Source organism: Gavialis gangeticus, unplaced genomic scaffold, assembly GCF_001723915.1.
Source record: "Gavialis gangeticus isolate Ggan-Ray unplaced genomic scaffold, GavGan_comp1, whole genome shotgun sequence".
In the NCBI taxonomy this organism is placed as follows: domain Eukaryota; kingdom Metazoa; phylum Chordata; order Crocodylia; family Gavialidae; genus Gavialis; species Gavialis gangeticus.
The window spans coordinates 10,121,463-10,148,618 of NW_017729029.1; the positions used below are offsets into that span (position 1 = coordinate 10,121,463).

Here is a 27,156-nt window from a genome sequence, read left to right on the forward strand (position 1 = left end):
AGCTAGTTGGAGTTCCATCGCAGCCTTGGCTTTCCTGGTTTGCTCCCTGCAGGTCTGGACCAGTGCAGAATATTCCCCCTTGGAGGTGGATCCTGTCCTCCATCCTTTGTAGGTCTTTCTTTTTAGACGCAGGAGGTCTGCTAGTTCCCTGCAGAGCCAAGGGGGCTGCTGTGCCCTTTTGCTGCCTTTCCTCTGAGACGGGATAGACTTTGCTTGTGCATCCAGGATCACTCCCTTGAGGAGCAACCACTCATCCTGAACTCCCCTCCTCTTTGGGTCATTGATGCTGGGCACCATCTACACTTAAAACAAAGGAACCATGCCATAATCACCATCTGATCATCAGAGTAGTTAGTTTTAGCTGCACAAGCCTTCTGTGAATTTTTTTCATGGTGTATTACTATCTGTTAGTTGGTTTCAGTTCCTCTGGGAAAGGGTTAAATGTGCTCTGCTGCGTCACCAATGGAGGTGATTGATAATCCCAGTTGGGTAGAAGGGGGCGTGGCAGAGCCTCAAGAGGGAGAGGATATTGGGTATGGGCTGAGTAGTCCAGTGTGAGGAGCCCCAGTGAGCAGACAAGGGAGTGAGGAAGGTGAGAGCTGATGTTATCTTATTGTTGCTTTGATGATAAAGCCAAACTCCAAGAGAATGTAGTTTGAACTCTATGCAGTGTGTGGACTATGTTTGCAGGGCAGATTAAAAAAGGCACCTACCTGGAGCCTTTGTCTCATCTAATAATACAATACTCCAGCAGCAAACATCTTTGCATGAGCAAAGATGGGCCCATATCACACAGGTCAGGGGAGATCAAGATGACCTACAGTTTGTGGGGAAGAAGTATGTTCTGGATTCCACCAGACAGGATGGAAGCAAAATTCAGCTCCTAAATCAAACTTGCTTTCAGCTCAGGGGGTTGGGTTCACTCTGTGACATGGCTGCCAACAAATAGGAGAGGGACTTGCTAAAGACAGGATAGTGGCACCAGGCCAGGACAGCTCAGAAACCCCACTGACTCATCACAGGGAAGGAAAAAAAAAGGGAACTCAGGACCAAGCCCACAACTCTGGCTGAGCTGCACAGTCACTGACTTTGGTAACTGCTAATCAAACAATTTCCCCAGGATAGATTACTATGTTCACAGAGCCCTGATGGATTGTGAAACATGGCCCCTGGGCAGGGATTGGGCAGCCTCCTTTACATCACCCTTATCTCTCCTTTCTAACAGCACCTTCCATAGTTCATTCAAGAGCCATGTCCAGGTCATCAGGAGCTTATGGAAAAGAACAGAGAGTGAGAAGCAGACCTCTGCAGTTAATTAATTATTAGCCTCTATTAATGCTGACTCTGACCTCTGCAGGGATTTCAAGGCTAGCTGAGCCTAGAGAAGAGGAGAAAGTACAGACGTATACTGGAAAATTACTGTTTAATTATTCAGCGTTATGTTCTGATTATATGGCACATAGTATATGACAGACAAAAAGAGAGCAACGAGCGATAAGGCCTTCCAGACCTCTTTCTTCCAATTAATTGGAGTGTTCAGCATATCTAGGCCCAAGGTCCCTGCTAGTAGAAATGAATAAACTTCCAGTGAAGTCACTGGAGCTGATTCTATTTTTATCCACAGCCAATGTTTCTCTTCATGCCAACTTCAGGAGACCTCCTTGCCTGGTTGCTTCCAGTCTTGCTCACAATTCAATGTCCAGTCATACTCAGGTCTTTTAATAAGTATGCATATCAGTATGCTTGCTGAGTGTCACAGCCTAGGAACTCTGTCCTCAGAGCAATGTGGTTGTTCCATTGGCGGGGGTGTATCCTCACGTATTGAGCAAAGAGTGGAGGGTCCAAGGTATTCACCACAGAGCTGATGTGATCTTGATTGCCCTTGAATATCTGAAAGGGAGAAAACATCATTAGCACTCTGAAGGTGTTTATACAGGTACTCTGGGAGGTGCGGGTGTGCTTTAATTAGTGCAGCTCCAAGAGCTTTGCTAATTAAAGGGGCCAAAGCATCATGTGTATCAGCATCCCCAAGCTGAAAAATGGCAGTAGGGCACTTTGAACTAAAACTTGTCAGAAGAGCTTTAGTTTAAAGTGTCCTGCTGCCATTTTTCAGCATGGGGACACTGATACACATGATGCTGGAATGCATTAATTTCCACACTGGAATTACAGCACGTCAGAGCAGACTCCCTGCACATGTATAGGAGCCCTCACTGACCTACTGACTTCCCCAGCGGGGAAAGATTTGGTATGGCCACCTCTTCACCTACGTGAGGCTCTGAGAATGTATTTTTTTTTAAGTGGAAAAGCAAACAGCTGACGTGCCACTGCAACATACTCACACTGGTACAGGAGTCTTTAGCTGAGGAGGTGAGTTTACGGTTGGATCCCCTTATTATTGCCATGCTGAAAGGTGCTAATATCTGCTCTTCTGGGAATCTCAAACCAGAAGACATTCACAAACCTCATTAAAAAGTGAGGATATGGTAAGGAGCAGACAAGCCCCTTTACGTAGCAGAGAGAGCTACAAACAATGGAGGGACTGTCTGTGCCTACAGCAGGTGAGAGGTCAGAATTAAACCATGTAGGTTGAATGGTTTGCCTGCTTGAAAAGGCTAGTCTAGATGGGTTTTGTAGCTGGGCTATGTTTCAGAGACAGAGAGCTGGAAGGAGGTGTGATTATGACCCTGAGAGAAAGCAGAAACATGGAGCTTTTTGGACATGCAGTTCACTGGAGAGGCAGACTGGGAATTTCTGGACATAGAATTTTCTTGCTGCTGCTCCAGTGAGTTCAGGGAAGCTGGACTCTGTGCACAATTCTGTAAGTTACACTGAGAACACACCTAATTTGTATCACAAAGTCCTCAGTCTAACAGGAACAACCATACAAGGCCCCAAAGACTGGCTAATTGCTTAGGCAAAATGGACAACATTATAATCTTGGCAGCACATTACTGAGAAGAGTCTTTGACTACAGATCCAGGAACTCTCCTTGGTTAAGTAAATGCAGGCTACTAGCCTCTTCCCATGTGTAAAGTCTATGAGCACCAATGTCTATGGGTGCCTATACATGAGCAGGGACGCTGCTCCAATGTGATGTAATTCCAGAGCACTGGAGCGCTCAACTAATATAGTCTTCTGGAGAGTGGCAACTACCACGCTCCAGCAGCCTCATCTCTCATGTATCAGTGTCCCCCCACTTCAAAATGGTGGGGGAGCTTTATCTAAAGCTTATTCAATGAGCTTTAAATAAAGCACCCTCGCTACTATTTTGAAGCGCAGGGACACTGATACAAGAGATGCTCCAGATGCTTTAAGTAGAACAGCTCTCAGAGCTGCTCTAATTAAAGTCCTCACCCCCGCCAATCCCAGAGCATGTATATAAATACTTCATGATTCCCTAGGATTTGGCTGGCTCTGCCTACCTTCTCTTTACCATCCTGAAGAACTGGAGACCAGTGTGTGCCATCCTGGCTGCTGGAGACAGCAAACTCCTTCACAAACATGTTGGTGAAGATAGCTTTAGAGCCCTGGGTTACAATTCCAGTCACCTTCTTGATCTTCTTAAAGTCCACCTGCAGCCACTCATTTGGGCTGTTCACCTGGAGAACAATATAACGGCCTCTGTGTCATGGATTCCTCTCTCACCAGACCACCGCCATTTCTAAATCATCATCCTTGCGCAGGTTTGCAGCCAGCTTTGGCAGAGGGGTTGTTTCAAGAAATCCCATAATCTTTGTTAACCTTGTGTTGCCCTTGCTAGACTGACCCCACAGCTACTCCCAACTCCTAATGAAGGGGATAAGCCAAAAAGTATGTGCTTGCTCCCTCCCTGCCTTAAGTCAATGCTTTCTCCCTACCACATTTAGTATCCTGGCTGGCCAGACAACCCCATTTTCCTGCAGCAGTGAATGAGTGGTTTACCTTTGGCCTCCAAGCATTAGTCCTTCCCTGCAGGTTAAGTCGAGCTTGGGAGGGAAGCCAGATGGAGAAGATTTTGTCACTGTAGGAGGAGGCTGAGATCTGCTGGTTGGAGATACTTTTATCCTCCATTCCTAAGGGCATGGAGCAGCCTGGAAGAGAGTACAAGCAGTGGGTGAGTAACTGACAATTCTATTAATGTCTCTTCTGGTTGTCCGTTAGTCACATATGGTGGCCCACTGGCCAAAATTAAAAGGGGGAGCATCTGTTATCACAGCAAGACTAGCTGTCACAGTCCTGCTGGGCATGTCTTTTACCTAGCTATGACATCTGCCTTCCCTTTTGCAGAAGTGGGCAAAATGTGGCCTGTGAGCCAGATCCAGCCCACCAAGAGATTTTGTCTAGCCTGAGGGGAGTCCCTCGGTCCCACCCAGCCCAGGCATGAGGGGCAGGCTGGTCCATGGTGCGTGCGGCTGGCCCTGCCACCCCTCAGCATGCAGCAGGGCTGAACTCACTTCCCAGCAGCTCTGGCAGCAGCAGCTCCTTCCAGCTGCCACAACCACTGGAACTGGCCCTACTGCCCGGGCATCCCAGCCCATCTGCCCCTCACCTACCACCAGGGGTAGGACCCGAGCGGGCAGGATGCACAGCTCAGCAGCAGGGATGGGGCTTCAGGCTGGCAGGGAGTGGCATCCAGGAGCAAGATGGGCAGGTGGGACTGGGGAGACCCCAGGATTTTGGGGCAGTGACAGCACAGGGCTAGAGCTAGGGCAGAACCACAATCCACTGCCCACATGCCCCTGCAATGGATGCCGGTTCCGTGGGCAGGAGCATACAGGGAGTGGATTGTGCCTCTGCCCTGGTCCTGATCCCAGCCCCAAGCTGTCACTGTCCCAAGATCCCAGCTCTGGATGCAGCTCCCCACCATCCCCGCTCCTCCCCCCAGCTCCATCCCATCCATGCAGCTCCCAGCCAATCTCCATGGAGACCCTGGGATTGCAGGGCAGTGACAAAGTGGGCCCATGGCTGGGGCAGAGGCAGGGACATGTGGGGAGTTGTAACAAGTGGGTGTCCTGGGGCTGGTCTGATCATTGACCTGCCCACTTTTCTCTGGGCACACTTTGCACGCCACACCTTAGATGATACAATTACTTGATGACAATAAGGTGGGAGGCTACCCATTTACTTGCCCTGATGCCCAGGGCTTATATACGTGGCTCCAACCTTCCCTGTACCGTGTTCCATGCCTCACAGATGGTATCCATGCCTTTCCAGTGCCTCACACTGGGACCTGAGCTCCAGAGTCTCACATGGGACTCTCACTCACCACTGGAGCTCATAGTCCCTGTGCCCTAACACTGGCCAAGGCCCTTCTCAACACTGGGCTCCAAGCCTCATTCCCTGCCCTACACTGGGCTATAACCCCTTTATCCCTTTTCCCCAGGAGCTTCTCATATAGCTCCCCATAGGCTCAGGGCCCCACCCTCCTGGAGCCTCACTTCTGGCTCCCTTAGTGCAGCCTCAGATCTCGCCCTGAGTCTAGGCACCGTCTCTGGCCCCTTCACTTGGCCAGGACCCCGCCTCAGAACTCACGGTGAGTCTGGGCCCTTGTTTTATCCTTGGGGGTATGCTCCCCAAACCTTTCCCCTCCATGGGGTTACCTGCAAGGCAGTGGAGGTTGAGGCTTTCTGGCGTCCCATACGCACCCTTCACTGGGGAGGCCCCAAGGTGTGGCATTTCCTGGAGACTGTCCTGCCACCGACAGTCCCACAACACCATCCAGCCCCAGCAGGGCATAGTTTTAGGTCATACCCCAAGACCAAGAGCCTCCAGCCATCCCCATAGCTCCTGCCCTTACCTCCAAGGTGTCATGAGCAGCAGCTCCATCCAGGTGGTGTTCTCCCAGCTGCTAGCAGCAGACTGTTGGCTTTGCTGTTCAGGGCCCTACTCTTATAGGGCACAGCTGGGCTCTGTTCCCAGGCAGGCAGTTGTGCCTAATTGGGATTGCTACCAGCTGCAGGCTGCTCACACCCTTGTATGCAGCAGAGCACACCCTGTGCTGTGTTACAGGAGTGCATTGCAAATTTGCCCTGGCTTTGGCCCTGTGATCCTGGGGTCTCCATAGAGACTGGCTGGGACCCATGAGGACACAGTGGGTGGGCTGGGATGGGACTGTGGGCCAGCAAGAAACAGTGCCCTGTTCCCCATCCCTGTGCTGTCACTACTTTGTGGGAGTAACTCTATCTCCTTGACTGAACTGGCAACTGGTTAAAAACCAAAAGCACAGAGGGCTTCCTGCTCAGTCTTGCTACGGATGGAGATCAGATGCTTCTTCTTAGTTTAGCTACTGTCATGGCCTCCAGCAGGAAGGGAGTTCTTACCTGGCTTAACATTGCCATGTTAAGGCTATAATGCCAGCCTCAAGAGCCAGCTCTGTGCTTTCATGATATGTTGCTATCTATAAGCCAATACGAGGATTCTCCACCAATGTTTTGCTACCAGACCTCACTCCCTTTTCTTCCCCCAACAGCTAACCTTGGTATGTCTTACACTGGCCACATGGTCTGGCTTTGCAAAAGGATGGACATCTCCCTCAGAGTTCTGTGTGCCCCTGACACTTACTGCAGTCAGTGGGAATTGAGAGGTCATCCCTTAAAAAAATCATGACTTTCTCCAATCCTCCCCCACCCACACTCTTTTGTTCAGTATCAGAGGTGCTCCCAGGTGGCCTCCTGGTGGGGCTTACTGTTCAGATTGCAGCCAATCAACTCCATGCGCAGAGTGGGCCGGATGCTATAGTGAGTGGGGTGGATGCGGATGTAGCGGGCTATGATTGGAGGGTTGAAACAATTGTCTTTCACCCCCACTGCATCCACATTCCCAAAGAACACCTGCAGGACAAGGGGAAGGAAGAACTCAGTGATACCAGCTTAGGCGGAAGCAGAAAGATAGAACACTGAGTGGCAAGAAGGCCACCCCAAGTCAAATATCTCTTGCTAGCATCATTACGGCAAGTCAATACAGCTCAGGGATTTAGCAAGAAGCACAGTTCCACTGCATCCCAAGAATTCCAGCATATTAGAGTCACAGGACAACTCTCTTTTCTTTTTGATGGAAGTTCTAAAAAACCCCAAAATAAATGAATGTGGGGCAAAATTTCAAAACAGATTGTTTTGAAATTTCCAGTGAACTGAACAGTCAAAATATTGGAGGGTTTTAGGGTTTTTAATAAGTTTTCTTTTAAATAAAATTAAAACACAATTGAGCATTAGATATAATTTTAAATCAAAACATTTTGGCCAATCTAGGTTTTTTGTTTTTGTTTTTAACTAAAAGCTATTTCTGAAATGAATGTAATCTGCATTTTTTGCAAAAAAGAATTTTCATTTGAACCTGAAATTAATCTGGGAGCTCACTGCCAAATGATGTTATTGAAACAAACAGGGCACATCTACACAAGACACTAACTGCGCAGTAGCCTAATAACACTGCACAGTAGTGTGCTGGGCCAAAAACATGCTAATACTGCTATAATACAAACTATGGTACTAAGCTACTGCACAGTAAGCATCACTAAAAATCCATGCACCAGTGCTACTGTGCAGTAGCACAAATTACTGGACACTGATTTAGTACTTGGTGCATTAACGAATGTGTAGACATGTCCACAGTTTAGTAAGCTTAAAACTGATTAGAAACTTATATGGAGAAACAGTCAAATGAAGTGATGCAGGGAGGATCCACTTAAAACAGCAATGAATCCCCCATGCTTCAGGGCATAAGTTGACCAACTGATCCTGTTGGGTCAGAAAGATATTTCCCCAAGGTAGCTCTCCCTAGTTATAAGAACTTGTAGGGGGTGAAAGGAGGGAGGGAGGTTGTCTGAAGCATTAAGCCCTGGCTGCTGCAGAAGACATCAGACTTCAAATAATGGCTGATCAGCAGTTCTAAGAAAATGTGGTGTCCCTTTCAAAATCCTGCCCACTCACCATTTGGGAGCTGGTGGAATTCCCCTTGTATCTTTTCCATCTGTCTCCATCCAGGCTGTAGAATACGACAAACTGAGAGATGTAGAGGCTGGATAATTTCTGCCGGGCCCCCTGGGTCTTTATACCATGAAGGATCATGATGCACCGCAGGTCCACCTATGGGTGGAATGCAGAGCTTTGAGTCTGATGTGCTGAACATCTCTTGTGATCTCCTGAGTGCCTTTGGCTCCCACTGAAGTCAGGGGGAGTTGAGAATGCAGCATCTCACTTACAGGATCAGGCCCTTGGCCTCTTCTGCTCCAGAGTCTAATGTAAGAGGATGATCCTGAAAGGCTCCTGTTGCCCATCACAGGGCTGGGTTGGGATATCCCACACAATCAGTCTCCTGCCTCTGGGGACCTCAGTTTCTCTCATCTTCATGACTCCCATTAAACCACAAGCAACCATCTGCCATAGCACTGCTAGCATCTAGGAAATGATATCTTTATCCATTTACCTTGCAGTACCTGTGGCTGGATCTCTCACGGACATTGATGATGCTAATCAGCATTGGCTTTCAGCATTACATAATTCATAGTTGTTAAGGGTTTATTGGATAAATGACTACTACTGCTTTATGGAGAATGGAACTTCTGAGAGGGGCAAGGTCTTCTAGGTAAAAACCCCCCTGAAGACTCCTGTTCTAAAAACCTGTGGGTGGCTGTGGAGAAGTCATTACAAGATATGTGCTTCGATTTCCTCAGTGATTATATGGCCTTTTGTCAGTAAGTGTGCATTGTAAGGTGATTATGACAGACATGTAATGGGATATTTGCTTTATTATACTTATCTTATTTTTTTCATTCAGTGACTCTTGTAGGTTTCAATTCCCAGCCTTCACATGTTTACAGTGCAATGTTGGGCATTCCAGGAAATTGAAGAGATTAATCTGACACTGATAAAAACTGCATTTTTAATAGTGTCACTTTAATTTGTGGAACTTACTGCCTCAAGATATAATTGAGCTCATAAGTGTAATAGAATTCAGTGTTTTAATGATCAGAACAACCCCCTGATGTTATGTTAGAAAGGATAAAATTTATAAGGGATGTAAATTTTCAGGGCAAAAGTCAAGCACTTGTACATGAAGCTTAGGTATAAACCTCTCTTATAGGGAAGTGTTGTTTATGATACACACCAGGGAATTAAGTTAGCTATTACAGCTGAGAGGCTTCTGTCTGTTCTTGGAACAACCTGAGCTAAGAAGACATGAGAATGCATTTCAGGAGTTACAGTGCAGGGGTAAACACAACTATACCTGTTACATCAGTACAAGGAAATCTGTTTTGAAAAGAAAGGAAAGACAGCATCTCTCCTTTGATGGTAATTGGAGAGCTCTAAAAAAAGGGAACCTAGGACATGCCCTGACGAGTGCACATGTGTAGTTTGCAGCACCTCAAAGCAGCCTGAGGCACTGCAAACCACATGTGGTGCATGTGTACCTGTTTGCCACACTGCTAATTTGCAGTGCAGTGGGGGTTTTTTGACCTAGGGAGATCCTGGTGTGAAAAACAACACTGCTGAAAAAGTGGTGTGGAGCCTGGCTGTGCTGCCAGCTGCCGACCAGGCTCCAAGCAGCTGGCTCAGTGCTGCTGCTGCCCCGGGAGGCCCCGGAGGGCCCCAGGTAAGGCTGCTGGAGCCAACACAGGTGCTGACCCAGCCTCTCCTACCCTACCTGGGTCACTTTGCCATAAGCAGGAGCGCACATGCAGGGGCTTGCCCAGGGACATATAACAGCAGCACAAATATGTGCTACTGCCCTCTATACCATGGGAAACACACACCCCTGCACATGCACACTTGTTGGGATGCACCCATACAGTTTTATCTCAGAATCTCTCTGAAATGCCAAATATTCCTGTTTTCTCCACAAGAGGGAGCCCAAAACCAGTAAGTTCATCAGAATACAAGAAGGCACCAGCAGTGGGCAGTGGGTGAGAAGGTAGTACATAGTTTCATAGTAGTTAGGGGTCAGAAGGGATCTGAATAGATCATCTAATCTAACCCACCGCCACTGGCTGGAGCACACGCTGGGATCACATGACCCCAGACAGGTGTTCATCCAACCTCTTTTTGAATTTACCCAAGGTAGGAGTGAGGACCACTTCCCCAGGAAGTTGGTTCCAGATCCTAGCTACCCTAACAGTGAAACAGTGTCTCCTAATTTCTAATCTGAACCTATTCTCTAGCAGCTTCTGGTCATTGTTCCTCATCACCCCAGGTGCTGCTGGGGGGAATAGGACCCTTCCTATTTGCTGCTGATCTACCCTGATGAGTTCATAGGCAGCCACCAAATCCCCCCTCAGCCTCCGTTTGCTGAGGCTGAACAGGTTCAGGTCCTTCAGCCTCTCCTCATAGGGCCTGCCCTGTTGCCCTCCAACCAAGCAGGTGGCCCTCCTCTGAACCCTCTCAAGGCAGGCCACATCCTTCTTAAAGTGCGGTGCCCAGAATTGGACACAATACTCCAATTGAGGCCGGACCAATGTCACGTACAGGAGGAGTATCACCTCTCTGGACCAGCTTGAGATACATCTTTGGATGCACAGCAAGGTGCGGTTGGCTTTGCTGGCTGCGGTCTGGCATTGGCAGCTCATGTTCATCTTGGAGTCAATAATGACTCCTAGATCCCTTTCTGCGTCTGCGCTCACAAGGAGGGAGCTCCCCAGCTTGTATGTATGCTGTGGATTCCTTCTCCCCAGGTGCAGCACCCTGCCTTTATCTACATTGAAGCCCATCCTATTACCATCCTCCCACTTCTGTAGTCTGTCTAAATCTAATTGCAGCCTCTCTCCCTTCGAGCGTGCCTACCTCTCCACACATCTTGGTGTCATTGGCAAACTTGGACAATGTGTTTTCCACCCCCTTGTCCAAGTCACTGATGAAGATATTGAACAGTGCAGGCCCCAGGACTGAGCCCTGGGGGACCCCACTGTTCACATCCCACCAGGTCGAGTACAACCCATCCACCACCACTCTCTGGGTGCGCCCCATCAGCCAATTTTTGACCCATCCAATTGTGTAGGCATCAATGCCACAGTCACTCAATTTATTAATCAGAATGGGGTGAGAGACAATGTCAAAGGCCCTCTTAAAGTCCAGAAAGACTGCGTCCATGGCAACACCATCATCCAGGGTTAGTTACCTGGTCGTAAAAGGCCATCAGGTTGGTCTGGCAGGACCTTCCTTTGATGAACCCATGTTGATTTCCCCTGTGCATGATCTCTCTGCTGGCCCCTCACAGATGTGATCCTTGATAATTTTTTCAAGGATTTTCCCCAAGACCGATGTAAGGCTTATGGGCCTATAGTTTCCTGGGTCCTCCTTTCTCCCTTTCTTATAGATGGGGGATCACATTAGCTAGTTTCCAATCTCCAAGACCACGATTGATTGTACAGCCAGGCCAAGGGCACAGCAATGACCCCCACCAGCTCCCTCAACACCCATGGGTGCAGGGCATCAGGGCCTGCAGACTTAATGCAATATCTGTGTCTCAGTTGTTGAGCAGGTGTTAAGCAGTACTGGATGACACCTCTTTTGGGAGCACTGAGGTTAGCAATGAGATTACATATATACATACACATATATACACATATACACACACACACATACACACACATGGCATTTAGAAACTGGAGTCATTATGGGAGCACAGTGTGGCAGGCAAGTACATGGGGGAGAGGGGGAAGGGCAACTGAAATGAGGGGAAAGTAGAGAAGTTTGTGTGGGTGTGTGTGTGGGTGTGCATGTGTTCACTTGGACATGCATGAGTATATAGTGGGGTCAAAGAAGGGGGTGATATGTCCTCTGGTAAGGGCCTAACTAATTTGACATAATGTAGAAATCATGGTAGAGAAAGTTGACCAGAATCAGTTGCTCACTGTCCCTTAGACTGGCACATCCTTATGGCAAATGGTAGACACCTGCAGACTTAAGGATGTGTATTTACATTCCATACCTCCTCTGTAAAACAATGGTGCCCACCTGAATCCACGAATTTCCACTGTTGGTGCTCCAAGCATTGACTGACTGTTGGTTACCTAACCTGGCCAGGCTGGGTGCCCATTGACCTGTGGCAGAAAAGCACAAAACAGTGGGATGGGAAAGGCAATAGCTACAGATTCACTCACTGGCATCTAAAGACAGACTAAGCAGGGAAATCAGAGTGTGTCCCCCAGTGACTGGAAGGCTGGACTTGCCTGCCTAACCTGCTGTGGCTATTGCTGCAGAACAGAGGACATCCCTCCGAAACCAGGTACGCCTTTTGTGGGTACCACTGCAGAGGACAGTTGTTCAAACTGCCACTCAAGCATCCATAAAGTGTTAGAAGCACCATTACCTTGATGGAACTGTGCCCTTCTAGTGCCCTGTGTACTGTCCACTTGGTTGAACTGTAAGGGGGTATATCTTCAAACCAGCATTTTGGAAACACTTCACTTATAACAGTGTAATACATTCTCTTTAGACTCTGCCAGTGCTGCTGTTCTGATTGGGGGGTGGGAGGAAGGTTGCTATTGACTGAAACAAACACTGCCTGCCTTAAAGCCCTGCAGAGAAGCTACAGCTCAACTGTCACTCATTGGGTGCATCTACATGTTGCCCTATGGTGACACAGTGACATGCTATGTCACCGTACAGCACATTACAGCGACATAATCATTTGTCTCTAGACATGATTGCCAGCTACATCGCTGTAGTGGCAAAATCTAATCATGTGCTGTGTGCACAGCACAATAACCGCCCGTACTGGACCATGCTTTAGCACAGCACCATAGTAATGTCACCATGCGGCGGCCCATTGATTACAATGAAGTGGCCTGAGGCAAGTTAAGCAGCAGCAATTTTTACGGTATCACCCCTCACAGATGCCTCATGTGAAAGCGTGAGGGAATTGTTGAAAACATTGGTAGTACAGGGAATAATTCATTCATACCCTTCTCCAGCAAAGGAAGAGGGCCACAGAGCCTGCCCTGTCCTTGTTAATACCAGGCAACTGCATCACTGCCTCTCAGAGGGTGTGATATGCAGAGAACTGGAAACCCCTCTAGAAAAAAGCTTCATGTTGACTAGAGAGAGTGATCATGCCTAGTCTGGGCCTACCTAGTGTGTCTTGGCTAAACCTGACCTAAGTTTGACTTTCTCCCTAAATTAGACAAGATCAAGAAGTCCAGCACTTACCATACTGTCCTGAAGCTGTGATTTGAGAGTCTGCAATGTTCCCAGAAGCCAGTCCTAAAGGGTTCTGGCACTCTGCATCAAAAAGGTAGAGAAAAGAAGAGTTGAGGGGCTCTGGTTTACTTGGAGTTTTGAAACACAAGTCTCAGTCAGCAGGGAGATTTCAGTCTGAGAAGCTGTGTTAGGTTCCTGAGTGTGGCTCAGAATAGCAGCCCAGAGCTTGCTTCACACCAGTAAGTGTATTTCAAACAACTACTACCATATTAATATCTTGAAACCTTCCACATTAGACTCTTTGGTCATTTTCCTCCTGAGGTTCTCCACCTGCCAGTGGAAAGGTACTCAGTGGCTGCGTCTACATGAGCGGTGGATTGCACAATTGTAACTGTGTAGTCATTTAGTGTTTGCATAACCAAGTACTAAATGACTGCACAGTAATGGGTGTTTCTGTGCAGTAGCGTCCCCGCGGTTTTTTTCTGACAATACTGCACAGTAGCAATGAACTATTGTGCTGTAGCTCATTGGTACTGTGCAGTAGTGTTTCATGTAGATGCACCCAGTTGGCACATCTGCACATGCATTTGATCTGGTATCAGTTTACTTGCAAGTAAAATACTTACAAGTAAATGCACTCAGGCAAGCATCTACACATGCAGGAACGTGGAAGCAGATTTGCAAACTGCTCCTGCTTCCTGGGGCCCTGTAATGGGCCCCTGCTGCCACCAGAAGGAGCTTGAGGCTCTGGCAGCAGCTTCCAGCAGTGGGCAGCCATATTTAAAAGGTAGCCCTGCTTCCTGCTCAGCCGCTCTTCTGGCCAGAAGCAGCATGCAGAGCCTGGTGGCTGTCTTGCTGCAGCCTCTGCCTCCCTGTGGCATGGATGCTCCAGCCCATACCCCTGGCAGTGACACCCAGTGCCCCAGGCTCCTGCTGGCCATTGTGCTGGCCCCAGTGAACCCTGCTACTGAGGCCCCAGGCAAGCAGCATACCCGCCAGCAGGGCCCAGGGCACCAGGTGTGAGAGGCACTGGCCGACCACCTTCTCCTGTACTCCCCACTGTAGCCTGCCTGGACAGCCACACACAGACCGCCCCCTCCCCCTCTCCCAGCACCAGGCTCACTGCAGACAGTTCTTATAAAAACACTTGATTGCCCTCACATGAAACAGACCCCCCTCCAAACAACAGAGCCCTTCCCCACTACCCCCCAACAACAGAGCCCCTCCACCACCCACCACCAATAAAACACCCTCTTCCCCGTGTGAACTATGTACAAGTGAAGTGCTGTGGTTGTGTGCGTGCCCTCCCAGGGCAGGCAGCCATGGGATGGAGGCACCTAGGGGGCAGAACCCTGGAACAGGCAGCCAGCACCCCGGCCTCTGGACATTGCCTCATGGGTGCATATGCCACAGTAGGCCTGGTAGGCAGGGGGCTGACCCAGGGGCAACGGCACCTGGTAGTCCCCCAGCACAGGAAGCAATGACTCCAGCAGCTGGGGGGTGGGGCGCGGGGCGGGGCGGGAGGGGCACGTGGTCCTAGCCCCACTAAAGGCAGCTCCAGCTCCGCACCCACATGCAGCTGGGGCAGGCAGCAGGCCTGGGCCCAGGCTGGGGGGCGGGAGACACAGGGAAGAGGCTGGGGCAGGGACTCCTGGCCAGTGGAGGCAGTGCTGGACATCTGCTCAAGCCGAAGTAGTGGCTGCCAAGGTCCAGGTGGGGCTACAGTCAGTGGCAGGGCAGTGAACGGCACAAAGGAGACCACCAGACCCAGGATGGTGACCAGCACCTGGCAGGCATCCTCTGTGGCTACGAGTGCAGATTGCTCCCACAGGGCCTCTACCCATTCACACTCCAGAGCCAGGCGCTGCACCCAAAACTCCTGGTCTACCCAGTTCCACATGTCCTTGCAGGTGATGTCCTCTGCCTGCCAGGCCCACACATCCACCAAATGATCCATGAGGAGGGTTCTGTCCTGGGCCCTCCTCTGCCAGAGCCAGCACATCCGCAGGCCCCCAGTTGTGGGCGGCAGCGACCCTGAGGCCATATCCTGGCTGTCAACAGCTGCCTCTCCCCCACATGCAACTACAGGACCTGCACAGCCATGAGAAAGAAGCTGTTTGTGAGAGTTTGCAATATTTCTGAGGTAAGATGCTCTGCACCAGGGGCCCATGTGCTACCCAGCTTCAGATCGAGGGTAGGGCATACATGGGTGCTCAGGGACCATGCATGGTAAGTTGGGTGGGCAGGCCTGGGGCCAGGTGGTCACCAGCCAAGCCCCCCATTCCTGCTCACTCTCCTGGAGCTGGTGGGCCTCTGGGTGCTGGCTGCGGGAAGCCTGCCTCCCCCACCCTTTTTCCAGGCTGGGACAGGCTAGGTTCCTGGCAGCATCTCTTGCTGTGGCTCCAGACCTCGCTGCCCCGCTTTCTCTTTCTGCAGAACAGCTGCTCTCCTGTGTTTCCACCAAGCCCATGTTGCCTGGGCTCGGGGAATGAGGGGCTTCCAGATGACTGGGACAAGGAGCTGCTCACGCCACCACCCACCCCACAGGGGCTTCTCCAGGCAGGTGCCCTGGGCCAGCCTGCTCCCACACACCGGTGCTGCACCCCAAGTATGCCCCTGCTGTGTGTCCCAGGTGTAACAGAATACCATCACAGTATCTCCCCAAACAGCTATCAGGCCTATCTGTCCATTTGGTTACCATGGTCACTGCAGTGGGCAGGCAGTCCTCCCCACACCCTGTTTCAGGTAATCCTGAGGTGTAACCTGAACCAGATACATTCCTGTGTTGGGGGAACCTACTCCCTTTGTCTCAAGTTTCCTGCCACCACAAGTCATATGACTAGCTTCCTCACCTGGAAAGCTGATGTCATTTGAAAGCACCAGACTTTAGCCAATGGGGCTGCTCCTGGTGGGACCTTAGCAATGAGGTCACGACAGGGGATAAAAGGGGTCCCCATGAAGAAGGGGCAGAGCCATCTTGAAGAGCCATTTTTGGCAGAGCCATGCTGGAGAGAGCCATGCTGAAAAGCAGGGAGAGAGCTTCCATGCTGGAGCCCTAAGGCTCCTGGGGAGAGAGAAAGAGCAGCTGAATGCTGCAGCCTTTTCCCTCTTTGTCTTGAAACTGGACACACAAGAAACTGCCTGCCTCCAGAGGAAAGCAATCAGTCTCTGGATGATACTTGCGAGTAAGCTACTTGAGATATATGGCTTGCAGTAAAGGGTGCATGGAGGTGTACGTGCACCCCCTAAGAGTGCTCATGCACCCCCTGACAGGCCACCCTCCCCACTTAGGCAATCGGCAGGGGGAGCAGGTGGGACCACCAGTGACCCCCCTGAGAGCACCGGCAGGTGAGTGGGAGCGCTGGATGAAGCACCACAGCCATTTCTGGGAGTGCTGCAGCTGCTTCCTGGTTGGTGCGATCACCCACAGGGGGGCCCCCCCAGTTGCTGGTCACTGGGGGGGCACATGCCCCCCACTGACTAAGGTGACACCAGTCACCCATGTGTAGTACAGCAGTTGCATGATCAATGGTTACCTAGACACACTGTTTGCTCTAAGGTTATTCTTTGATATTGCTCTATCCTGTACCCTACCCCAAACCTACTCCCTGTAATTAATAAAGTTCTCCATCGTTCTAAGCATGGTGAACTGGCTGGGAGAAGGAGAGGGGCATGTCTTTGTGTCCCCTTGGTCCGGCTGACTGAGAGACCACTATTTGTGCTCTAGGCCAAGGGAAGCACCCCAAGTTCTTGCAGTGGGTAGAGCACCCTCAAGGTCTATAAGGCCAGTATATCCCAGGGGACACAAAGCCGTGGACAGACTGAGACTCCTGGGTGGTGGCAGCCGTGACCCCAGGCTCGTGGGTGTGCTCCAGGAAGTGGATCGGCTGGTTGTGAGGAGCCCCAGGAAGACACTCAGAGCCCGGTAAGTGGTTGGGAGCAGTGAGGTGGGTGGCTTATCACAGGAGTGCCCCCTGCTGACCCAGCACACCAGGCACTGCGTGAGGAACTGTGCGCAGAACAAGGGGTATCCAACCCACTATGCCCTGCTACTGTTGACCAACATGGTGCCCTGGGCAAACCTGTGCACCTGGCACAGGATCCTGAGCTTCAACAGTGTGGAGGGCAAGCCCAGGCTGCCCTGCAACCTCTGCCACTGCCTGGAGGGATACCTGCGGCTGTGCTACACATTGCTGCCCCCCCACAGTGGAGAAGAACATCGCTGCTGGTATCAAAGCATTCCTCAGCATGTGAGAGACCTATGCCTGCCTAGCTGTGGGGACACAGGCTGCTCAATAAAGTTTTGCACTGTCTCCCGCCTCCCTGCATGCAGCCAGGGGTGGGGAATCTCGAGGCCAGGGAACTGCAGCAAGGCCGGGTGGTGGGGCCAGGGGCCAGGGGCAGTGGCGGGGGCAGAGAGGGCCCGCCCCCAATGCGAGGCTTACCAGATGACTGGGGCCAGTGTAGCTGGTGGCTTTGGTTGGTCCCAGCTGCCAACAATGGCACGTGGCTCCACGTGGACTCGTCAGATGGTGGGGCATGGTGTGTGGGCCCCCCGAGGAGGAGGTGGTGCTGCTGGCAGCCAAAGGTGTCATGGTCAGCCACACCTCATGGCTGGGGCTGAGACTGCAAAGCTGTCGGGGCAGGCACTGGCCTGGGCTCCCCAAGTTGTTGGTGGAGGCTGTAAATGGGGAGCTCAGTGGGATGGTCTGCTGGTGCACCAAGGGGCCGTCACCCAGTGACATATCACCGTGGGTAACAGGCCAGAGCACAGGCTTGGGCAGGTTGCCTCTGCTGCTGTACACAGCACAGCTGCAGCATGGGTCCCAGGATGGAAGAATATCTGTCAACTGCTGCATAAAGGGCATGGTCTTGTGGGCACTCCCTGACTGGCCGCTATGGTCACAGATGAAAACCCACTGTGTCCACAAGGCCTTGACCTTTATGCAGCACTGCCGCACCAGCTGGTTACCCTCATGCTCCCACATCCAGCTTGATAGCCCCTCTTGGACATGGGCATTGGAGCACCCACCCTGTGCAAACTGACACTGAACCTCCACCTCGCCCCACAGTGCCACAAGGTCGCCAGTCTCCTTCTGCAACCAGTTGTGTCCCTGGGAGGTGGAGTGTGGCATTGGCGATGAGGCTATTGGAGCTCCCACACCGTATCTCTGGGCCTCCATGCAGCTGTACCTGTGCTGCTAGGCCTGGGCAGCTGCCTGCAGTGCCCAGCACAAAGGCACAGTGCAGGACTAGCAACCTTGTGGCAAGGCGATGCCCCACAGCACCTGCAGGCTCTGGGCAGGTTGCTAGCAGTGGGCCGTGGGCAGCTGGAGCTGGCCCCAGTGGCCAGGAGCTGCCTGCAGCTGGGCCCAGGTACTGGCAGACCTGGCAGGAGCCTGCGGCACCCTAAAGACCTGGATGGTGCGGGCCTGGCAACCATGTGGCACTGCGGTCCCAGGAAGTGGCGCCAGGGTACAGACAGGCTGGCACAGCTGACCTGCAGCCTAGACAGAGGGACACAGTGGCCTAGTGTGGCCTCAGGCTCCCTGCATGTGCCCCATGGCTCACTGTGCCTTTAGGCTTTTAAGGGCCAGAGGCATGGGCATGAAATTATTTTGTGTGGAGGGCTGCTTACAGAGTTTTGGCAAGCCATTGAGGGCACACTGACAGGGAGCGAGGAGCAGATAAATACTAATTTTCTAAATTTTTTAGGGGCCCTGCGGGCTGGATAGAATGGCCTGGTGGGCTGCATCTGGCCCACGGGGCACATTTTGCCCACCCACGGGCTAGCCTCAGGCTGGCCCCCTAGTGGTGCAGACCTGGAGCAAATTTGCTTCTGGTTGGTGTCTATACATGAGTAACTGTGCAGTAACTACTTGCAATTAAATTTGCTTCTTGCATTTGCAAGTAGCAACTTTACTCCCAAGTAGCAATTTTTACTGCGCAGTAAGTGTGTGCATGTGTAGACTTGCATGCTTACTGTGCAGTAAACTACACTACTGCGCAGTAAAATGTCTTGTGTAGACGCACCCAGTTAGGGTGGGCTTGACTTTCATAACATAACCCCAGAGCAGGATAACATGAGCCCACTGGGGCTCATTAAAACCCATGGCACCAAGCTCTATGGAGTTGTGTGAACCTAAACTAAATTTCCCAGCAATGCTGGGCTTTGAAGCTGGGTTATTAGTGATTTGGAAATCAAATCAGGATACTCCAGGGGTTTCAACCAGCCACCAAGCAAATGCAGTAGTTTTGGTGGAACAACTTTGAGCTTCTCGATCTATTGGAACTTGGAGGCCAAACTGAAGCTCTGTGGGTAGGAATCCAAATAAGCCAAGAGCAAAAAGGCTTCTGACCACTCTAGAAAATCCAAACAGCATAAAACCTGTGGTGAAAGCATGTCAGAACAGCCATGTCCATTAGACCTATGCCATTCCTTTGGGTGGAAACTTCAAAATATGACAAGCTACTATTGCAAGGCACATGCTAAGATGTGACAATACAGATGTCAAGAGACCCTGTAGTGCTGCAACATGACATATCTCTTCTGAAACTTTCCAATAGGTGGAATTTAGGCACCCTTTAAGATAACTTAAATGTGTTTTAAAGAGGAGACAAAACCATGAATCCAAGCTTAGTATTAGCACAATTGCCATAGCAATATGGACAGACTCAAAGTAGAACAAAAGCAAGTAGCATGGCAAAAGAAGAGTACCCTACACTGTCTTACTGGTCTGGGATGATTCAGGACATGTGAACCCTGCTTTTGTGTAGGACGGAGGGATGAGATGGTCCTTGAGGTCCCTCTCAACCCTTCATCAACTGTTAAAAGGTGATCCCAGATATCTGGATTAAGAGCCTGGAAGATAAGGAACTTGGGGAGTGATTTTCTAGCATTTCCTTTTAATTCTGTACAGATTTTTAAACCTGCTCTTGCATTGTTTCCTGTTCCTACTTTTGATCCCCAGTGGTGTTATATAAGCTCTAAATATTGACCTGTAAACCAAGACAAGCTGGCGTATATTACAATTCATGCCAGTCCCTTAGACAGCCTCCTGATGCACTGTCCTATCAGTGTGTCACTGGTATGACAGTTATGTTGACAAACATCTCTTCCATGTATGTCTTGCTTTGGGGTTTCTCCGTTGCTAAGCAGCATCGTTTAAATACAAATCTTTGTGTCTTTAACAAAATCTCTTCTGACATCTCCTATCTTTCAAAGTCCCTTTCCAGGTCTGTTTATTTTCCATAATAATCCATGCCTTAAAACAAAACAGCACTTGAAAGCCTTAAAACAAAACAGCACTTGAAACCATTTTTTCATGTCAAACACTTCCTAGTGAAAAGTAGATTTTGACTTGTAAAAAACTCTTCAGTTTATCTTTACAGAAAACTTTGCTGGCTCACATTTAATATTCTTTTAAGACCATTTTTAAGATGCAGATTTCCACTTTAAACAGAAGTCCATTATTATGTAAACCAAATCAGTTATTATTTGCTGATGTTAAAACTAATATTGAAATGAAATGGCAGATGTTTTGCAGTCATGAGCTGGAGAAGACACTGCTAATACCAAATGTTTGGCATTGGTATGATGTTGATGTTGATATTGTTGCTGTTTTACTGGATGAAGACTGTTTCTGACTACAGTAACTTGTGGCCAGGCTCTGTGACCTTGAGTGTGTAACATCAGCACTCTGTGCCTCAGCTTGCCTCTCTGCAAAGAGGTATTTCCATATACAGCTAGTCAAGTAGGCACTTCATTGTTTAGATACAAGTATAAATCCAAGATCAGGGCATATAGGCATGGTAGGAAATGCAGGCACAGTTTGGCATGTGGCCCTGGGTTTTTCAAGTTTTGAAACTCAGACTCTTGTGGCCAAAATCTTGCAGGTGAGTCAAGCCGGCTTCCAGTTTTTGAACCAACTTTCCTGTGTCTCCAGTCAGCCAGGGTGTAATTCATGCAAGGTGATTTGCCATCCTGCTCCCTCTTCTGCAGCCTGAGTCAGATAGTTAAATACCTACATGCTGTCATTTGCACTTGCCTGATGGAGGCCAAAAAAAATCATGGGCTCCTATACATGTGCAGAGAGGCTGCTCCAACGTGCTATAATTACATATTAAAGCAGACTCCAGTGTCACATGTATCAGTGTCCCTGTGCTGAAAAATGGTAGTGGGGCACTTTAAACTAAAGCTGATTTGATGACCTTTAGTTCAAAGTACCCTGCTGCCATTTTTCAGCATGGGGACACTGATACATGTTGACGCTCCAGGTGCTTTTAATTAGCATGGCTCTCAGAGCTGCGCTAATTAATGCCCCCCTCACCCGCCTCCCAGAGCATGCCTATAACTGCTCCATGGGTTCATATTTGAGGACCACTAGGTGGTCCTCAAAAGGTGCATTTTCAACACAGCACAACCCTCCTGCATGCTGTTTTGCTCCACATGGACTACCAACTGAACCAGAAACTTTACACACATCTATAGCTTTGAGTGGATTAATTAGCACTGCTGACCAACTGTGCCATTTAACCCACCCCACACTAATTAGTCCTCCCCAAGCAGCACACTGAGGTACTCTGCTTCTGGTTTAGGAGGCAGCTTGCATTGAGTAGTGCTATGTATTTGAGGGCACCACAGCTAGTCATGGTAAGTCTGCTATATAAATGTGGTCTGAGTGACTTGGGAGCCTGAGGTACATTTGTACTGTGCTGGCAGCATGCTCTGGTTGGGATGCCCGGAAGCATGCCCTACCCCTGCACTCCCACTTGAATGCCCCAAGCCCATAAATATGGTGGTGAAACTTCCCTGGGAGCAGCCCCTTGCACTCAGGCTCCTGACCTCAAGTGAGCCTGGCATGCTCAGGGGCTTGCTAAAATATGCTGCTGCCACAGACAGAGACTTAACTGGGAAGTTTTGTGCCCTGGGCAGTGATGACACATGGTACAGTAGCCACAGTTAGGTTGCTGGCAGCAGTGTGGCAGCAACCAGGAGAACAGTGGCAGTGGCTGCCATTTGTGCACCCCTCTCCAGGGCTGGTGCCACAGTTGTCCTCCATTAGTTATGCCACTGGCCAGAGACATACACTTAAGTCCTATTGCAAAAGGCCTTGAGGTTCCCTCATGTCTCATTGAAGTCAATGGCACATAAGCACCTTTGGAAATGTTACCCCTAATGTCCAACAGGAGATGCTAAGCAAGGGAATAGAGGAGTTGAACTGATGACAGAAGAGAAGAATTACTCACTCAGGTCATACACAAGGAACAAGGCGCTCATGCCAGCCTGCTGGTGCTCTCCCACTTTGCAGTCCACTCGCCAGATGCCCACATGAGATGGGTACATTTCCACTGTCCCAAAGACACCTGGTTCAAAAAAAGGATGGGAGAAGAAGGGCAGAACAAAGGATTAATTTTCTTAGGTTGCTATAGGATAAGCTGCTGCTACTTGCGCCCTGCTTACAGAGAGCTTCATTCCAGCTAATGATGGGCTGACTCTGCTGTCAGAAGGCTGATTGCATTGAACTACCTACAGAGGAAGGTAGTGCTTAAGGTGAGTCAAAGTACCAGAATCTAGTCCTAAATCTTAATGCGTGATTCTTCTGCTCTATTCAGCTTTGTTCAGGCCTCACCTGGAGTACTGTATCCAGTTTTGGGCCCCAGGCTTAAAAAATGATGTGGACAAATTGGAAAGAGTTCAGCGCAGGGTGACAAAAATGATTAGGAGCTTGGGAAGCAAGGCTTATGAGGAAAGACTGAAATAACTAGGGTTATTTAGTCTAGAGAAGAGAAGGCTGAGGGGGGATTTGATATCAATCTTCAAATACCTGAAGGGGATTACAGAGAGGATGGAGATGGGCTTTTCTCTGTGACTGTAGGTGACAAGTCTAGGAGAAATGGCTTTGAGTTGAAAGAGGAAATTTTGGTTGGAAATTAGAAATAACCTTTTGACTATGAGGGTGGTTGAACACTGGAACAGGCTACCTATAGAAACTGTGGAGTCTCCATCCCTGGAAATTTTCAAGAGCAGGTTAGAAAGACACTTGGCTGGTTAGCTTACTCAGGGATGATTCTACCTTGAGCAGGGGGCTGGACTAAATAACCTTATGAGGTCTCTTCCAGCCCTGCTTTTTTATGATCCCATGATTCTACGCAATTCAGTGGAGTTAGATAGGAAACAAGTTTGGCCCAAAAAGTCTCCTGTATTTGATACATCATCATCATCATTATCAGACGCAGCAACAACAACATTCCTTTAACACTCAAGACCCCAGTCAGAGACCAGGACACTATTGTGCTAGAAGCTGTACAGAGAACAAGAATATTCAAAAACCAGCTGGGAGTCATGAGCTATTTGCCAATGCAGTGTACAATGTCTGATGCTGTGTTGGTTCTGGGCCTATGTTTTTCAGTCTGAGGCATTTTCTTACTTAGCTATCCCATAATTCCATGCTGGGTCTGTGTGCAGAATTATCACAATGCATCGCCCCCTGGTAGCAGATGCTAGGCTATTGGTGTACCCATTTCTCCCATGTCAGTCTTTTCCAGCTGACAAATGCTCATAGGATAATTTTGAGAGTGAGGTCAGCTCCCTGCACCCTTGTCATCTCTTACCAGGATAGAGGTTGTAGATTCCCATTGAATACTCCTGGTTTGTCTTGACACTGAATAGCTGCCCATGGAAATGGACTGAATGGATGTCCTCAGTGCTGCCCATATTCAGTAGGTGCCATCGGACCCTTTGGTGTTGAGCCACTGCCAACCCAGGCAGTGTGTCCATCATGTAGCCATTGATAGCTAGAGGAAAAGACCACAGTTGGGACACACTGGGATAAGGGAGTGGTTAAAGTTTCTACTCAGCAGCAACCACAATGGAGAGGGTTGGGATAATGTCATAGGTCACTCTTGGGACAGAAACAAGGGATGGGAAAGACAGATGACTCTGAAGCCATTGAACTAAAGCTCAAACTGACACTGCTTTAAAAATCATCTAATGCAGCATTTCTGTTCTGGTACATGAGCCTCTTGGCAGACAGTGGGAGGAGCAGGAGTTCTTACCATGGAAGGAGTGGTTCCTTTTGAAAACAGGATCATCTGGTTGGACCTGGCAAGGGGGTTGGCAGTTCCTCTCCATGTTCTCAGTGAAGTACCAGCTTTTTGTCTCATCAAAGATGGTGAATAGCAGAGAGAATTCCTGCACAGCCAACTGCCGTCCAAAGGCAGAGCTCAGGACACCAGGGCGGCAGATAATCAGTGGCCCAATCAGGCCAGAGTGCAGATCCTTTTCCTGGGCAGGGATAAAAAACAAAGTGTAATGTGAATGGTGAGCTTATCCCAATCTTCCCGTGTATGCATTAGTAAAGGAACTGAAAACCAAACAGGAATCTCCACTATGCCATGATATAAATTTATGGTGCTCTACTGTCAGCAGTCCTGGTCACCTCATCTCAAAAAGGGAGATTGGGGAATAAGAAAAGGTACAGAGAGGGGCAACAAAGATGTTCAACAGCTTCTATGTGAAGGGAGACTGAAAAGGTGGGAAAGGAAATGACTGAAGGGGCATGACAGATAGCTAAGGAATCATGAACCATGTGAATAAAGTGAACCATTAGTCTCTATGTCTTTTGTACAAGAACTAAGGGGCACCCTATGAAATAATCCAAAAGCAGGTTAAAAACAAACAAAAGGAAATACTTCTTTATACAAGGCATCATTCACTTATGAAACACATTACAAAAATATAACCAGGTTTATAAAAGCATTAGACAAATGTATGGAGGTTGGGCCCTGCAGGCTATTAAACACAATAGTCAGGGATGCGAAACATTGCATCTGATGAAGTAAGTTGTTGCCTGCAAAAGCACATGCCTCTCCAAACCAGTCAGTCTCTCAGGTGTCACTCTGCCCTACAGTCTTAACCCTATGATTGCTGGTGTCTAGAAACGTGACAAGAGATGGGTCACTCTACAAATACCTTGCTTCTAACACTCTTCCTATAAGCTACTACTTGACATTTTTCAAGACAAGCTATAAGGCAAGTTGAACCCTAGGCCTGATCTGGTACGGCAGTTCTTATGTTTTTCACCTCCTGCTCCAACCCCAATACCATGAGAACTGTTGTTAGTATTTATCAGCGTTAGGCAGGGTTTGTGCAATGTGTGCTTCACCCCAACCCTGCTCTCCCAGGACAAAAAGCTCCATCAATGTCAAAGAAATATCGTGTAGCCTTAGGGTCTGCCAGGCACAGAGTATGCCCACCAGCCCCCTGGGGCTTGCATGGAGGAGGGGGGCTAGAACTGTGGCTGAGAGGCAGCATAGTTTCCTCATGCTGAGGTTCTCCACCTACCAGGTTGGTGTTGGAAAAGTAGGCCCATGCCTTGCAGTCAAACTCATTGCGACTGGGTGCCATCTGGGAAGGCACCTTCCAAGAGTATTCCCGGAGCTCGCCAGGCTGCACTGCCTCCTTGTTGCGTGTCTTATCTTCTACTGAGCCCTCCGTGTAGGGCTGGAGGTTGGAATGGAGGGAGTAAGGCCGGGACGCCAGGTTCTTGAACTTAACCTACATGATGGGAGGGAGCAGAAGGAAAGAGAGGCATGAAGTGCCTAGTGTGGGACAAGGGACATGAGCCCAAGGCAAGGGGCATGGGAGATGCCTCTCACTAAGGAGGCACTGGTTATTCTGCTCCCCTCACAGTCTCTGCCTGTACGCCAGACCCGTGCTGCTGCTGTTGTTTAGGGAAAGCTTGGTGGGCCTGACCCTGATCTCTGCTGTGCTTGGGCATCTCCTGCTGGAGTCATTGGGAAAAGCACATGCATCTCCACAGGCAGGATGCTTATTCTCTACATGGTCAGATTTGAACCTGTTGTGCCATCCACATGCAGGTCATCCCTTCCCACTGCCTTTTTTTTCCCTTCTATCAGGTCTTTGGCACCTTGCTCCTCTGCCATCCTGGCTCCAGCATGAGACACACAGGCAGAAGCCCACTGTGCCCCTGTTGAGCCGAGGGGTCCCCATGGACCCGCAGCGCAGCCAGAGGTAGGCGAGGCCCACAGTGTGGGAGGGACCTAGTCAGCTGCAGGGCAGCTGAAAGGAGCCAAGCAGGGTCAGCACCCCCCAGCTCCTACTTCGCCCAGCCCCCCAGGGAGCCATGTGACCAGGACGTGCAAACAGGCGCACTTCTAGGCCCAGCACACTAGTACAGGAGTTCGCGCAGGAGGGTGAGCAGGAGGGCCCTGAGACCCTGCCAGTGAGCCCCAAGGGAAGGCTAGCACAGCAGTAGCCAGACTACCACTGGTACAATGCAAATGGCCACACGCTGCACCCCGAGGATCCCCTTGGAGTCGGAGACCTCCCCCTCTGGCACCTCTGAGCTCTCCACCCAGACGGAGCCCACGGTTTCGGGCTCCACGCAGACCGAGCCTCGGGCTCTCGGCTGCGGGGGCTGCCTGGCATGACTCCAGGCACATGGGACTTGCGAGGTCTGCTCCACTTTGGAGTCTCTGAGGCACCAGCTGGAGGAGCTCCAGACCGCAGTCCAGAGACTGTGTGCCATCAGACTGACTCCTACTGCCAGGCTCTTTACCCCAAGAAGGCCACGGGTCGACCAAGATCACCTTGCAGGACAAGGGAGGACTCAAGGATCTCCCACACTGTCCGGCCAGGGGGTTGGACCAAGGTGGTCAACAGCCCCAAGGCTCGCTGCACCAGGGTCCCCTCCCTTCTGGAGCTCTTCCACAGGTATGAACCTCTTGCAGCCCCAGTAGAGCTTGCTGAGTTGCCAGCTCCTGCAGGCAAGGGAGGACCACTCACAGCTACCGTTCCCGCTCTCCCTAAGACCACATGCAGAGTGGTCGTTGTGGGAGACTCCCTCCTGAGAGGGATTGAGGGTGCAATCTGCCGCCCCGCCTCCTTAGCCCGGGAGGTCTGTTGCCTCCCAGGGGCCTGCATCTGAGACATAGCGGAGAGGATCCCAAAGCTTATCCAGCCCTCCAACCACTACCTTATGCTCCTTATCTATGTAGGCATGAATGACACGACTCA

At 50.0% G+C, this 27,156-nt stretch overlaps 1 protein-coding gene across 1 annotated transcript in view; it reads right to left on the minus strand.

Moving 5' to 3' along the window:
- Nucleotides 1–1,404: 1,404 nt before the first annotated feature.
- F8 (coagulation factor VIII) overlaps nucleotides 1,405–27,156 on the minus strand; it is a 122,537-nt gene continuing 96,785 nt past the window's right edge. Inside the window, exons 16-26 of the mRNA XM_019521223.1 lie at nucleotides 25,462–25,674; nucleotides 24,174–24,402; nucleotides 23,730–23,912; nucleotides 22,365–22,481; nucleotides 13,125–13,196; nucleotides 11,931–12,016; nucleotides 7,911–8,066; nucleotides 6,668–6,812; nucleotides 3,925–4,073; nucleotides 3,426–3,602; nucleotides 1,405–1,890 (exon numbers count right to left, since the gene is read on the minus strand). Of these exons, the coding sequence (XP_019376768.1) occupies nucleotides 1,735–1,890; nucleotides 3,426–3,602; nucleotides 3,925–4,073; nucleotides 6,668–6,812; nucleotides 7,911–8,066; nucleotides 11,931–12,016; nucleotides 13,125–13,196; nucleotides 22,365–22,481; nucleotides 23,730–23,912; nucleotides 24,174–24,402; nucleotides 25,462–25,674 (1,683 nt within the window). The 3' untranslated portion in view covers nucleotides 1,405–1,734. The remainder of the gene's footprint in view (nucleotides 1,891–3,425; nucleotides 3,603–3,924; nucleotides 4,074–6,667; nucleotides 6,813–7,910; nucleotides 8,067–11,930; nucleotides 12,017–13,124; nucleotides 13,197–22,364; nucleotides 22,482–23,729; nucleotides 23,913–24,173; nucleotides 24,403–25,461; nucleotides 25,675–27,156) is intronic.